Source organism: Dipodomys ordii, unplaced genomic scaffold (genome assembly GCF_000151885.1).
Source record: "Dipodomys ordii isolate 6190 unplaced genomic scaffold, Dord_2.0 Scaffold19, whole genome shotgun sequence".
Taxonomy (NCBI): domain Eukaryota; kingdom Metazoa; phylum Chordata; class Mammalia; order Rodentia; family Heteromyidae; genus Dipodomys; species Dipodomys ordii.
Window position 1 is genome coordinate 8436554 of NW_012267235.1, and position 16220 is coordinate 8452773.

General features: G+C 43.5%; 1 protein-coding gene across 1 annotated transcript in view; it reads left to right on the plus strand.

The window, feature by feature from the left end:
* The first annotated feature begins 4733 nt into the window (after nt 1-4733).
* The window catches only part of Arhgap44 (Rho GTPase activating protein 44), a 155201-nt gene continuing 143714 nt past the window's right edge, over nt 4734-16220 (plus strand). Inside the window, exon 1 of the mRNA XM_013013045.1 lies at nt 4734-4781. Within this exon, the coding sequence (XP_012868499.1) occupies nt 4750-4781 (32 nt within the window). The 5' untranslated portion in view covers nt 4734-4749. The remainder of the gene's footprint in view (nt 4782-16220) is intronic.

Consider the following 16220-nt stretch of genomic DNA (forward strand, 5'->3'; position numbering starts at 1 on the left):
ACCCAAGAAAGGCTGACATACTGGAGTTAATGATGCAATTGGCTGTGTATGTAGTAGATGATAGCTTCTATCAGCCTGTTGAAAAGATGCTTTCGGACCAACAGTCGTGTTTGATACCTGTGTTTATGAAGGTGACTGGAATTCTAGAAGAATGCAATAATTTTATAGCTAAAAGTTCTTATATCAAATCCTCCATGTAGTAAATGAGACAACCATGACCTGGAGAGGTAAGGTAATTACCTGATACCCTCTTTAGCTTTCTGTTTTTTATTAGGTCCTATAGTCCAAATTTTATTCTCTTTGCCTCACAGTGTTTAATAGCATCAATTAGTAGTAGAAAGGGGTTTCATTCTCACATTTCTATATATGCATATAATGTCGTTAGGTCACTTTCCCTCTTCCTCCTCCCTTCCTAAACTAATCTCAACAAGCTTCACTTTTCCATTTTTCACATGTACACATCAAGCATTTTGACCTTATTCTTTTATCTTCTATTTACACTTCCCCTTCCCTCTTATACTAACAACCCAGACAGGACGTGGTTTACATTCCTGTCATTCATTTCCCTTAGCATATGCTAATTGTTGAAAGAGATCTCACTGTGGTATATTACACACACACACACACACACACACACACACACACACACACACAAATTTAATCAGAATGACCACTTGATTATTCTTACTTGCTCCATTCCCACTACCCACTATTATTCAGCAGCCTCCTGTGACTTTTACTTTACCATTCACAAATACAATGCATTTTGGTATTGTTTCTCCTCTAATACTCTCTTAATCATATTCTTCACAGCAGCCCCATCCAATGGAACTTTCTGTTCTCATACACTTGGAATGTGGGTAATTGTAGATGGCTTTTAAATTTTATTTAATCTAATAAAAAATTAAGTTCTGGTAACCACATTGTAGCTCCCGGCTCTGGTGTTTGACAGAGCAGCTGTTATGATCCTTGCACTTAGAACACAAGCTAAAATGATCCTAATTCAGCAGCCCTGGCCAGGATGTCAGATTTCTAACTTATTTCAGATAAATAAAATTGAGGCAAAGTAAGCAGCACATATTCTGTTGACCAGGGTAAATCATGTGGCCAAACGTGAAGAAGATCAGTAGGTACAGGGAAGGGCCTATAGACCAAAACTGAGTGTATGAGAGAGAGAATTTCCTTCTCTGTCTTCTTGTCTTTCCTCTTCTCTCTCCTCTTTTGGTTTTGCATATCAAGTTATCTATTTACTCTCATTTTCTAGGTGGCAGAAATTAAATTTGAGATATTTCTGCCTTATTTTGCATCTTGGTCATTGCTACCTTCTGCTTATTCTACAGTTTTTTCATACTTTATGTATGGGTATTTTCATAGACCTCTGTGACACCACACATACATAGAGATCAAACCATAGCACATGGTTGTGGTGCAGGGATGTCTGGGGCTGCCCAGGACTGTGCTGATGGCACCACAGGTACTCCACGAAGCCAATTTTCTACTCTTGAGTCTTGGAAGATAGAGGATTTTTGCATGTTTTGCCATTCCTAGCTTTCATCCAAGAAGCAGAGGGCAGATTATCCACTGCTCCCAAATCCATCATCTGCCTCTAGGCTGCCTGATCCATGACTGTGGAAAGGGAAGGACCACTTTCTCAGTGATGGCCAAGCAGCAGTCAACACAGACTCAATTCCATCACAATAACAAAGATTCACCAACCTCTGGGTTAATACAGTCAAGGGAACTTTGATCACTTCCAGTGGATGGTCATTACTCTGCTCCACATCAGTCCCCAAGCCACTCATCACTGGTATTATGGTGGACTAAAAAAGACAGAGAGAATATTTTGTCCTATTCACCGTCGAAAGATAATCACAGGGACTGGGGTTGATCTCAGAGAAAAAAATGAGGTAAAATCCCTTGCCATGAGGATAGAAAATTTTTAGGACAATTTATACATGTCATTCCTTTCTCTTCTCTCCCTTTCCTTCTTTCTGTCTCCTCCTCCTTTTTCCTCTCCTCTCTCTTCCCTCCTTAGTTCCTCCCATTTCCCTTTCATTCTGTTTCCCCATCACCATCTTCAACATCCCACAGCCAATGAGTTCTTTCAACTGATCTAAATTAAAGCTCTAATTCCATATTGTGTACTGGAGTTGGACTTACTCAGGTTTACTTGGCCTTCTTCAGTTATATTCTACCACTTAAGCTATGCCTCCAGCCGTGTTTTTGCTGAACTGCTATATCATGGGTCTTTGCTTCTTGAGTAATGAAGATTACAGGCATGAGTCACTGGACCCCAGCTCCTAATTCATATTCTTAATACTCAAACCTCTTCAAAAACTACTGTCTCTGAATTCTGCTTTGCAAATTCAAAATAATGGCCTTGATATCCATTTTTATTTTTTTTCTGCACTGTAATCCCTCTCCTGGAATAGGAAGTAGGAAATGCCTTATTTGCTGTTAAGTCATTAAATTGTAGCCAACAGCTACTACATTGGATAATCCAGGTCTAAATATTATCAGATATAGTGCTCTTTTTTTATTTATTTGTTTTTTATTTGTGAACATACTGTACAGAGGGGTTACAATTACATGGGCAGGATAATGCGTACATTTCTTACCAAGCATTGCAGCCTCCTCCTTTGGTTTACCCTTCACATCCCTTCCCAGCCTCCCCCCTCCCCCCCAATCCCAACCCTTCTCCTCCCCCCAGATATAGTGTTCTTAAAGAGTCATAGGGTACCATACTATTATTTATGCCATAAAAGCATGCTGTAATATCTTAAAATCTATATTTAAAAATACTGTCTTAAAAATCCAACATGGAAATAATTTGTTTTGTATAAACATTCTATTAACATCATAGGCATATACAGTTAGTAAAAAAGTAAATAATGTGTCCACTTGATAATTAGCTGGAGCTGTCTGACCTAATAAGCAGAGGCTAAATTCACAATTAATTAAAGATTTCATGTTCATTCAGCCAAGACATGCCTCAAACCATCTTTTGTTCAGCTGGCCAATAAAAACACTTACAGCCATATTTAGGACATCTTTCCACTATCATTGACATATGCAAAATATCCCGTTTTGAAAAAAAAGGTCTTTCGGCTTTCATAATAGAAATTCTGTTTTAGGATTAGGATTTCTTTGCTTATTATGCTAGTAACCACCAGAGCTTTGCTCACTGTAGATGGATATGACATAATGCGCCACATATACATTTATATGCAATTTTATTTAACAAATACTTGATTTTCCATCTAACAAATGCCACCATTATTTCTCCAATAGAAATGAGGAAAATGAAGCTTAGCAAAGCTAAGTAATTACTCTGAAGTTATATAGTAGGGATGTGGAATTCTAGTACAAGAACCTCTATCTGGTTGATCTAAAGCCCCTACTACTCAGCAATACTGGTCTACTTGGTATTCAATGATAACATTTAACTGCAGTAGCTATCTTGAGAAAATCCTGAGCCTTCTGCAAGGAGGCCAATGAACTGCCATGTTCTTGCCTCTCCACCTTCTGGTAGTAGACAGGAGGTGGGAATAGCTAAGGGATGAGAATCTAAGCCATAGGTTGGGCTGTCAGGTTGGGCCAGTAAATCAGATGCCATTATGATTACACTCATTATTGCCTTTATCCACTGGACGTGAAAATTAAGGAAGACATGTGTTTTTCCTTTTTCTTTTTTTGTGTGGGGGCTTGAATTCAGGGACTGGGATCTGTCCCTTTGCTTTTTCACGCCAACACTTTAACCGCAGCTCTACTTCTAGCTTTTGGGCGGTTAATTGGAGGTGAGTCTCCTGGACTTTTCCTGTCTGAATGGCTTCAAACCATGACCCTCAGATCTCAGCCTCTGGAGTATCTAGGATTACAGGCGTGAGCCACGGGGGCCTGGCTTTTAAGGATGATACTTCTGAGAAGCTTGCTATACTTGGTTCAAAAACTGCCATCATTCTCTGTGCCTGAAGCATAATCCTCGACCTCTCCAAGGGTTAGGTGACCTTGTACAATTTCATGAGTCACCGACCTGTTATCATAGTCCTTCCTTCTGACAACCCAGCCAGTGATGCCTAAGGCTTACTGAAGATACAATAAGAGGCAGATAGATGCTCCTCACTCTCCTTATTCGTTGTTGTATTCCTGGTTTCACGGCATTTTTTTTGAAGAGCATTACTTACATTTTTACAGTCACGGTAAAGTGTGAAAGTGGTGGTGTAGCTGCCCTCTCCCACCTCTGCTCTCCATTTTCCTTGCAAACTTTGGACAGAGGAAAGGTGGGTATGGGTGGAGAAAACTACAAGTCCCAGCATGCGCCGCGCCTCCGCACAGGCGCACAAGGACCTCCCGGCCAGTCAGCCGGCCAGCCAGCCTGCGGAGACTCCCGAGTCCGCGCGCGCCGGGCTGGGGCTTGGTGGGGGGGGGAGGGCTGCGGGGCTGCAGCCCGGGCAGACCGGGCGGCCACCGAGGTCGGCCCCGGGGCGTCGCTATGAGGGCGCCGCTCCGCGCCTGAGCAGGATGCGGCGTGAGACGGCCCTGGAGGAGGAGAAGTAGGCGGTGGTGCCCTCGGGAGGGAGCCGCGCGCGGGCCAGACGGCTCCCGGACGCACCGCAGTGCCGCCGCCGCCCGGAGGCTCCGCGCGCGGGAGCCATGTAACCCTGCGGCGGGCTCCGGGCTGCTCCGTCCTCCTCCAGCTCCCGGACGAGCCAGGCAGCGGAGACCACCATGAAGAAGCAGTTCAACCGCATGCGCCAGCTGGCCAACCAGACGGTGGGCAGGTAGGTCAAGCCGCGGGGCCGTGCGCGCCCGCGGGGCTCGGCTGCGTCCGCGGGGCGCGCAGGTGATGGAGCCCGCCGGCCTCCTGCCCTCTCCGCGCGCTCGCCGGCCTCTTCCCCTCCCCACCCCTATCCACTCCCCGACGCGGTCCCCGGCGCCCCCAGGGCGGGGGCCTCCCTCTTCGCCTCGAACTTCAGACCCCCGGAGCCTCCTCCTCTCCCCTCGCTGCAGGCGGGTCCGGGTTGCCAAGCGCCCGGGTGTGACGCACCGTTCACCTGCGTCTCCGGCTGCCCGCCCCCTCCCCGGCACCTCGTCCTCCTCTCCTTTCCTCGGGACTTCCTTCTCCCCGCGGCTGCCCATCTTCCTGGAAACAGGTGTTTTGCTCGGGTGGTGCTGGAAGCCGCCAGCAACCCCAGTCAGTCTCCGGAGATCCCTTCCCGGCCCCTGCGCCGATGTTCCAGGCTGTCTCGCTGTCCGAGAAGCGGGTGGGGATGAGGGGGGGGGGGAGTGTTGGGCCTGGTCGGCCTGCCCCTCCCGCCCTGTGTGCTTCTAGGGACTATGACTGGACGAGATTTGGGATCGCTTGTCCTGGCTGGGTTTCTTCACGCGTTTTTGGTGGTGGCCAGAGGATGGCGGGGAGAGCCTGGGAGGGGAGGGAAGGGACTTGGTGGTGGCATGGCGTTGCTGTGGGCATGGTCCTAAGACTGATTTCAGAGGAGGGAGGATGGGAGGGGGGGAGGAGGGGGGGAGGGCTGCCCAAAGGGAGGTCCAGCTTCTTTAGGTGAGGAGATAAGCTCAGAATGGCAGCCAGGTAAGGTGAGGGGGGACAGAGGTCCCACAGCCCAGAAGAGCCCGGCCCTGGGAAGCTGCAAGGACCCTGTCTGTTCTCCTCTTGGTGAAAACGAGCTAGATCTGGGCCAGTGTCTTCAGGAGCGGCCCTGTGGGGTGCCAGCAGCAGCATCTATTAAGGTTACATAAGGAAGATTCTGGTGGGTCTCTTCCAAAAACTAGAGATGCTGTGAACACAGGATTTTTAGGAAGAGGGGATTTTTACTTTCTTTCCTTCATGGAACTCTTTGGGCCCAGGGGAGGGTTTCCCATGTCTGTTGTGGTAAAGGAATTTAGGGTGCAGTTCTAAAGCAATAGCAAAGCAAAGAACTCACCCAGCCTTGGGTGCGGTTCAAGTGCCAGCTCTATACAACATCGAGGGCTCTCCACTAGGGTTCACCGAGAAACCAAATACCTTCCTTGGGTGGGAAGTGGAGCTTGTGCTGGCACTTGGTAGGGTTGGGGGTGGGGATTTCCCTAGGGAGTAGAGGACACCTAAACTCCCATTGGTCTAAACATACTGCCCTAGATACAGTGGGCATTTGAGGGCAGGGGATGGGGATGTGGTGGTTTCTTACCGTTCCAGCGACTCCAGATGGTTTCCAAGTTACGATGTCTAAAATTGACTTGGATTCTTTTTTTTTTTCCTTCCTAAACACATGTGCTTTAACATGAGGGGGGAATTTATGAATAGCAGAGTCAGATTAGCCCAGATTTTTGGCATGGTGTTGTCACAAATATAGCCTCACATGGATGATCTTTGGTATGTTGGTGGCTGAGAAAATGTTCTCCTGGTATTCCTTGTTTAGTGAATGACTGTCAAGCCAACCAGTCTTTGGAAAACATCTTGATTTCTGCATCATCCTGAAGGTCGGCATCATTCACCACCTCAGACCAACCAAGGGGTCAGCAGAGGTGGTGGTCTGGGACTCTGGACATAAGATTGTTGCTTTCTGTCTGTCTTGGGATTTTCTGATTAGTGCTTGAATCTATATGTTTTGGAGGTATTTATGTTGTTGCCCTGAAATACAACTCTTGTGTGTTTTCTTTAGGACTTTTTTTTTTAAGGTGGTAAGATTTTTGTGTCATCGGCATAATGCCTTATTTTTTTCACCCTCATTCATAAAGGGAAAAAGGATGAGTGAGGAGAAACTGGGTTTTGGAAAAATTGATCTGAGCAGAATTGAAGCCCCATTACTGTAGTGGGGTGCTGGAGTAGCAAAAAAAAGAATAAGGAAATGTGGCCCTACCTATTGAAGTGCATTCTTAGAAGTATATGTATCTGGTCACTGTTTGTTTGGACCCTGTTGGATATTGGCATGTTTATGAACTCTGTTTCTGTCAGATGGCACCCCAGGTAAAATGAAGACCAGCCTATATTTTTCCTGCTTTTTATTGTTCTTTTTTTTGTTGTTTGTAGTATTTGAGTTTGAATTCAGAGTCTCATGCTTGTTGAACAGGTGCTAGGCCACTTAAACCATGCCTCCAGTCCTTTATGCTTTCTTTTTTTTCTGAATAGGGTCTTGCATTTATGCCCAAGCTGTCCTGTTTATACTTCCTGTGTAGCTGGTATCCCAGGCATGTATTTAATGGTCGAGATGGGTTCTTGCAAGGTTTTTTTCTTTTTGCCAAGTCTGGCCTCAAACTGTGATCCTCCTACTCTCTGTTCCTTGAATTGCTAGGATACAGGTAGGAGCCACTGTCACCAGTGGAATTAATTAATTATTTTTTGCCAGTCCTAGAGCTTGAACTCTGGGTCTAGGTGCTGTCCCAGAGCTGCTTTTGCTCAAGAATAGTACTTTACTACTTAGGCCACAGCATTATCACTCTCAATTTTTTTTTCTGAGTAGTTTATTGGAGATAAAAGTCTCATGGACTTTTTTTCTGGGCTGGCTTTGAATCACCATCTTCAGATGTCAGTCTCTTGAATAGCTAGGATTATATGCATGAGCCACCAGCACCTGGCAAGTTTTTTTTTTTTTTTTAATGAAATCCAGAGTGAACCTTTTAAGGCAAATATTAGTTTGTTACTCTATTGTGTGAAAGGTCCAATGGCATCTTGTTCCACTTAGCATTCTATCTTTCTTTTCTTTTCTTTTTTTGGTCAGTCGTGGGGCTTGAACTCTGGGCCTGGGCACTGTTCCTGAGTTCTTCAGCTCAAGGCTAGCATTCTACCACTTGAGCCACAGAGCCACTTCCAGTTTTCTGGTGATTTTTATTGGAGATAAGAGTCTCACGGACTTTGCTGCCTGAGCTGGCTTTGAACCTCGATCCTCATATCTCAGCCTCCTGAGTTCCTAGGATTACAGGCATGAGCCACCAGCGCCCGGCTAGCATTCTGTCTTTCTAATTTCCTTATCAGATCCTATCTGATTTGGCTCATCTCTGACTCACCCATACTTATTTTCTGTTTCACCTTCTGCTCATCTTGGAGCCCTAGCCACCTGGCTTTCCTAGCCTCAAACACACCAAATTAATTCCCATCTCAGGGGTTTTGTTCTTGCTGTTTTCCGGTTTTCCCTGCTGGGCTGAGAATGGCTCTTCCTCATCACTCTGGTCTTAGCTCAAAGGCTTTCAAGAAGCCCTCACTTCCCATTCACTTTCTCTATGATCATTTTCTTCATTTTTGTCTAGTACTCACCACTGCGTGAAATGTTCTTCTGTTTTTCTTTTGTATTTTCTTGCCTGTCTGCCTCCAATAGAGTATATTGATTGCCCTTGGATGCCAAGGACATAGAGCGCAGTGCCTTGTAGACAGCTGATACTCAATCAATATTTATTGCCAAGATTAAAACAGATTATTCTTGACCCATGAGGGCAAATGGAAGGAGGAACATTTTCTTTATCCTATGGGTCATGATCCTATGGGGCTTGTAGGTTCTTACATTAGTGCAAGTAGTGAGGACTGTGGGTATGGGGTTATGAAGCAGTTCTTAAGTATCATTTGGCAAGACACTTGATTCATACCATTGTGTGTGTTGGAAATGGTGGCTGCTCTCAGAGAAAACGTGCAGGTAGGTTTGAGAGTTGCCTCTTCTCCCTGTCTCCTCATAGCTCTCCTCTGTAAGTGGCAGGGTCTGGGACTTATTTTGATTTTAAAATGGGTTGGAATTGGGTCATTCCACCTGAACAATGTAGATATTGTCCTACTTAAATGTACTTTGCCAGGTTACTAGTGTTTCCCTTGAAGTGCTCCTATCCAAGGAGTAGGGAAGACTTCAGCTGCTATGAAAAGAGTGATGAAAACCTTTGCAATGAATTGGGGAAAGACCTACTTCTTCAATCTTCAGTACTCCCTTCTGCGTTATTCTTTCCTCTGTCTCTCCACTCTACCCTTTGGGAGTCACTCCCTGGCTACCATGTGCCCAGTGGGTCTTGAGCTTCTAGTTCTGCACATTAATTTGTTTATCTTCAAGATGGGAATGATTCATCCCCATATGCACGAGGGGGATGAATTCATTGTGATTACAGTAATCAGATTGCCTTTGGCAAGTGCCTAGCATAGTGCCTAGCTTAACAAATGCTAGCTGTAACCGTCTTTGGGCAAATCTTCTATCATCAAAATATGTGCACTGTGGCATATTCACATGTACTCACTCCCCATCGATTGGATGCCTGCTGTGTGCTAGGCACTGCTCTGGTTCAGAGAATTATTGCAATAAGAACAAGCTAAATCCCTGCCCTCTTGGAACCTACATTCTAAAAGTGTGCCATGGTTCTGATGGTTCACTTGTGATGTAATGTCTATTCCTTTTCATTTCTCTTCCCTACAGACTAAGCTCTTTGGGGACCAGGACAACTGCTTTAATGCTTGGTATCTAGTATGTCTCTGAAATTCTTTGGTGATTTAGTGGCTAGCAAAAGATCCCATGTGTTTTATACAGGGTCGGGGGCTCTGGGGAGATCATGGAAAGCTGTTCATTGATGAGACTGTGCTTCTTTATTTATGTACCTGGAATTGATGTTCCCAGGAGTGAGGAACAGCTGTACCACCACGTTTTAGAAGAGCAGAATAAGAGCAAGATTTAAGGAGGATATAGTAAAAAGCAGCAAAAACCCACATCTTTTTGTTGTTGTTGTTTACATTCAACATAACCTAGTGGCTACTGGGGTGAGACCCATCCTGTAAAGGAATATTTTTCTTGGAATGTAACATTTGGTTGTTGTTGAGTGAAACAAAGCCCTGATATGAAACCTTAGCACCCAAGGGACCTACTAAGTCAAAGAGAATATGGAAGTAAAATTGGCACCTGATACTGTGAGGAGGATTGGTTCCTGAGCTGCACATTTGAGGCCCATCTCAGAGTGCTATGATGAGATTGAAGGGAGCCTAGTATAAGGAGGGGTTCACCAAATGCATGAGAAACTTCCTTGTCATTTTCTGGGGGTGGGGGATACTGGGAGTTGATCTCAGGGCTTTATACTTGCCAGGTCTACAACTTGAACCAACCCCCCAGTCACATTTGTTTTTTGCTCTAATTTATCTTTCATATAGAGTCTTAAACTTTTGTCTGGGCTAGTCTTAGACCATGTTTCTTGGAACCCATGCCTCCTGTGTAGCTGGGATCATTAGTGCATACCAATTTGCCCAGCTTGCTTTCTGAGATAGGGTCTTGCTAACTTTTATTTTTTCTTTCTTTTTTGTTGGGTGGGGGGAGTTGGGTGGGTGAGGCTAGACTGGCCTCCAACTATGGAGGCTTCCATCTCTTCCTCTTAAATAGCTTGGATCATTGTCATTTTCCTCTTCTGTTTATCCAGTCATTCTTCCAAAAACAGCCTCCTACAATTAAAGGACCTGTTATAAACATATATAGTTCCAATAGCCAGCGATACCTAGTGATGGCTCCAAATGAATCTATACTCTTGTGTGTCTATGCTCTTGTGGGTCTGTGCTGTTATGGATGAAATTCAATGTATCTTGGAGAAAGCATGTTAGTAAGGGTGTGTGGAAGGGGTCAAGGATGGTCATGTGGCATTGGACTGTGCATTTAGAGGTCTTGAATTGGAGATAAAGACCAAGTTTTGTGTCAAGAGCTCTGTCTTCCATTCTGTGCAAGACATTGCTTAGTGAGCAAGACATTGCTTAGCAAGCAAGATATTGCTTGGTAGCCTTGGGCTTTGGTGCCAAGCATCTGTGTTGCATGTAGCACACCCAATGCAGTGCCATGATCTAGGCACCCATCACTGGTCCAGAGCTGGGTGCAAAGCGTCAGAGTTCCTACAGAGGAGGTCTGGTGCTGCAGGCATTTCGGCTCATGCCAAAGGCACAGAGGATCTTTTCCTTGAAGGAGCATTTCAGCTGTTCCCCTGCCCCTTTAACAAGTCTTTTTAAGAGCCATGACCCAATCAATAGGACATTAGGGAAAAGTCAGAACCAAGTCCAGATTAGTCATCCAGCTCTCTTCCCTCCCTGATATTTTTCCCTGACTGCGATTAGGGCATGCCAGATGAACACAGGCCTCACTGCAGACTTTGTGGTAGTCCAGCAGGACTGCTCAGAAGCAAATATCTCCCCTACACTCACAAGGATTTTAGTGGAGTTCTGGAAACACAGAGCTTACCCCCTGCTGAGGTGGGTATAGGTGAAAAATAACAGAATTTAGTAATCCAGGCTGGCAGATCTCAACTACAGATAATAATCTTTGCTCTTGTATCTAAGCTCCTTACTGTGCAGGTCTGCTGGATCTTCTTCTCTGGGCTGGGCTGTTGTCGTCAGCTTGAGGCTGCCTGGATTGCTCGCAGAATTCTCTTATCCAGACCTGCAAGTCACTGAAGAAACTGGTCTCCTAGGTTGCTCCTGTCCGCTAAAGGGATTCATTAATCCCTGATATTTCTAATGATGGCTGTAAAGGACCATTCTCTCTGTCTCTCTGTTTCTGTCTCTCTCTCAAAGTGAGATTATTAGCCATGTGAATAAAATGGTAAATTGTGGTTGTTGGTTTTAGAGGATTTGTAAGCATTTCCTTTCTTAGTAATCAAGAGCAGATTATTCCAAATGCTAGTTTGATAAGGACAGCAAATAATAAAGGCTTCAGCTCTGTGCTGAGGTGCTTGGAGTAGAGAGAGGAGGTTAAGAGGAGAAAGGAAAGGGTCCAGGGCTTCCCTTGGGGCAGGATCGGGGCTCCCCCCGGGCACAGGGATCTAGAACCCCAATGACTTGGGAGATGGTGGGCTTCTAGCAATTTCAAATGTTCTTTTCTGTCCAAGAAGCCAGATGTTTTTGCTTTTATTTTTCTAACTAGACTGTATTTTTAGAATAAATGTTTATTTTCCCACAGAATTCAATTTACTTTTTTTTAAACTTTCTTTTTTGGGGTTACATAAGCATTATTTGCTTGTTGTAGAAAAATCATAAATTTATTGATGGGCGAAAGAAAGAGGGGAAGTCACCAGTAACCTTCCTTTTGCCTGGATGCCATAGTAGTACATGGTCAGACTGCAAGATACATTTTTCTAAGTTTTAATGGGTATGCATACAGTCATACATCCTTGGAGAACCAGAACTGCTAAGGTGATCTCTTGATGGTGTGACAATTGTAGAACAAATTGAGATGGCTATCATGTCACTTGACCTTAGGATTTTGAGGGACCACCATTGAACGTGCAAAATGGTGAAACATGATTATGGAGCACATAACTGTATACTCCTATAGAAGAGTCACGACTAGATTTTGTTTTTTGTAACTCATTTTTTTTTTTTTTTGGTAACTCTTCATACTATGTCTTGAATATGACCCCAGGTCAGTAACTGTATCTACGGAATATTTTTTCTGGGCTGTATAATACTGTAGATCCTTGGTATCCATGGCTCAATGCTTCCAAGGAGACCACCACTGAGGAAAACCACACATGCTCAGCCTAATGTTCAAGCACTGTATGACGGATGCTTCATTTTCTCCCATACCACCCTATTTCCACTAAAGACATGCCACTGTTCATCACATCTGAATTTTCCACTTTATCATATTGACTAAGCATATTCACTTTTGCCTTGGGGGGCACCATTTTTATTTTAGGTCTGGGCACTGGGGGGGGTCTAGGCACTGGTGGTTCAGACATGTAACTCTAACTATTCAGGAGGTTGAGAGCTGGAGGGACATAGTTTGAGGCTAGTTGGGAAAAAAATCTGAGCAACCCCATCTCTAATTATCCCCCCAAATGCCAACCTGGAGGAATGGCCCAGGTTGTATAGCACCAGCTGTGAGCAAGAAAGCTGAACAAGTATGAAATGTTGAGTTCAAGATTTGGTATCAGAATGCATGCATGTGTGTGAATGCATACACATACATGTACACAATTACGTTGAAATTCCTTTGGATTTAATAAAATGCACTACCTTTTGCCCAGGCTTGGTGAAGGCCATGTGTAATAAGCCCACCCATGTGTAATAAGCCCTTGATTAAGGAGGCTAAGTGTATTTATTCCCCTATATTCACCCTGCTTCCTTCCGATGATCATTTGACAAGTATTTCTTTTCAGTCTACTTCTCTAGGATGAATCTTAGTAGGATTTCTGGGTCAAAGAATGTGTGAATTTTGAATACCATGTGAGTATGTATTTTATATGTACTGACACATTATAGTAGTTTAATATTAATGATCTGATGATCCTTCATCAGACATCTAATTTGGAGGTTGATATGAGTTACATGCCACATTTTGTTTTCCTATTCTTTTATTAAAAAATAATTAGTTACCCTACTATAAATTGGCCATCTAATTCCTATGTACTACTATTATCAGGGACTGAAGATTTCATTTTGTATCTGTTTTTAGGATTGCTAGTTTATTCCTTTGACCTGCCTTATCAGTTCTGGTATGAAGTTGAGAATGACTTAGCCACCCCAGTGGGAGTGAAGGATGAATGCTCATCAGGAGACCCTATGTGATGAATGGGGGTTGCAACTTTTATGAGTCTGTTCCTTGAATTTACCATCAGCATGCTCACCTCTACACTGCTCCTCTGTGGAAAGAAGAGGAGCTTATGATCTTGATTATGCTTATTTATTTATCTTCCTTCACCATTTTCTTCAATGATACATTAAGATGGAGAAAATTGACATCTTAGTATTTACGGGAATGCCTGTAATCCCAGAGGCTAAGAATTTAAGACCAGAATAGCTTTGGTGATTCAAATCACATGTTTTTGTTTTTTCCTCTTTAGTGCTAAAATATAGCCTCTACTGGGGCTTGAATTCAGGGCCTCACACTCTTGCTTAGTTTTTATACTCAAGGATGGACTATGGCACTTGAGCCACAGCTGTACTTCTGCCTTTCTACTGGTTAATTGGAGATAAGATTCTCATAGACTTTGCTGCCCAGGTTGGCTTTGAGCCTCAATCTTCACCTCTCAGCCTCTTAAGTAGCTAATATTAACCAGGTATGTGTTCCCAGCACCTGGTGAAAATGATTTTTAAATACTGTTTTCTTAGCTCTTCCTCATGGATTACTTTCAAATATTTGAAAAAAATGAGTATATAGGATTTTCTAGTGGACAGTCATATCTTATATGAATAAGTTTTACATCTTCCTTTTGTGTTTATGTGTATATATATATATATATAGTCATCTTGTTTTATATATATATATATATATATAGTCATCTTGTTTTGGACTTGTAGAAAAGAAGTAAAATAGTGTGGTAACATTGGGGCATCCACATCTTACTAACTTCATGATGTTTGACGTTGCATATTATATAATTTTATATGTTACATAATTTTATTGTACTTTAAATTTTTTCTTTGAGTTAAATTTTTTATATCCTTTACTGATAATCACAATGTGTTCTTGCCTTTAATTTATGAATAGTCACCCCATGATTTATTCTGTGAATATTTACTGACCACTTAGTAGATTGTAGACACTGTTTTCTGTGCTGGGATGCATCAGTGAGTCCTAATGTGTTTTGGATGCTTGACCCTTGATAGCATTTCTGATCTTGAACTCTCACGGTCAGTCCTGACTAAAGTTTGTCAAAGCTTCGTGTTTTTCTTTTCTTTTTCCTATATAGCTAGATTTGATTTATTGCTTCATGTTGGACTTTGCCTTTGATATTCATAACTGAGGACATTTGCTTTTTTTTTTTTTGCTGAGGGTGTAAAAATGAATTGTTTGGCTTTGTACCCTAGTATCTCATGCCTAACATTCTAGCTACTGAGGAGGCTGAGATTAGAGGATTTTAGTTTGAGACCAGCTTAGGCAGAAAAGTCCATGAGACTCTATCTCCAAAGTAATTAGTAAGAAGTAGGGCTGGAGGTATGGATCAAGTGGTAGAGTACCAACTGAACAAGTAAGCTGAGTGAGTGAGCATGAAGCTCTGAGTCAAACCTCAGTTCTTTCAGCAAAAATGAAGAGCTCTGTTTTCTTTTTTTGCTAATGGAATGAAGAGGTTGAGGGGACTTACTCAAACTTTGAAGATTGGGATTAACTTTCCAAGGACATGATTTATGATGATCTTTGATAGTTTTCCAGATTTCTTCAGTGGTCATTGGACTATTCATGTTTTCTATCTTTTCTTGAGTCACTTTGAATAAGTGCTTAGGCTTTTAATCTATTGTCATTCGGATTTCTTTCTTATTTTTTCTCCATCAGTATTTTGTTGTTGTTTTTGTGAGTCCTGTGGCTTGAACTCAGGGCCTGGATGCTATCCCTGAGCCTCTTTGTGCTCAAGGCTAGCAATCTACTTCTATCTTTTCTAAGTAGTGTTTTGGAGTGAAAGTCTTAGGACTTTTCAGCCCTGGCTGGCTTCGAACTGTGATCCTCAGATCTCAGCCTCCTGAGTGGTTAGGGTTACAGGTGTAAGCCACCAGTAGCCAGCTTCAGTGTCATTGTTAATAGTAAATTGTGTTTTGTCTTCCATGTTCATATCTCCCTCTGATTTCCTTGGGGTCTCTTCATTCCTCCATGTTGTGAGCAAGGGTAGGTCATCCTCTGCTGTGGTAGCTCATTGGCTCTGAAACTCAGCTGCTTGCTTTGGCAGCATTTATTTTAGGCTCATAGAAAATATACTGGGAGTCTAGGGGACTTGGAGGACAGCTCTCCTGTATGTGTGACTTGGGAATCCAGTCTGTGTCCATCTTCCCCGCCTTCTTCCTTCTCCTTCCATACTGCTAAAGGCCAAGAGAGAATATAGAAATGGCATTCTGGCACTTAAATGCCTCGGCTTTTACAAAGGTCATGTCTGTTCAAGTCTCATTGGCTGAAACTAGTCAGCAAGCTCCCCTGGATGTGTGACTGGAGACAGGGAGCCTCTGCACGGCAGAATCACAGAGAATTCTCTCCCTCTTCTCCCATGACCCAGAGCCTTTTTATTTCTTCTGAATACACCGGGTCCCTTGTGGGCACTCTGCTTTAGCATTTTGCTGTGAGGAGCTCATGTGTCCTCATTACAGCAGGTGGTGTGAAGTCTCATCATTTTCCATGGGAATGGGCCAGAGCTGTCAGAAGGGAGCAATATTAGGGAAACAAACTTTGATCTTGCTATTATTCACTGCCTCTTATGTCAAAATCAGTTTTTGAGCTGGAGCCAATGACTTATGCCTGTAAGTAAAAACCCTATTACTGACACACACACACACACACACACACACACACACACACACACACACACAC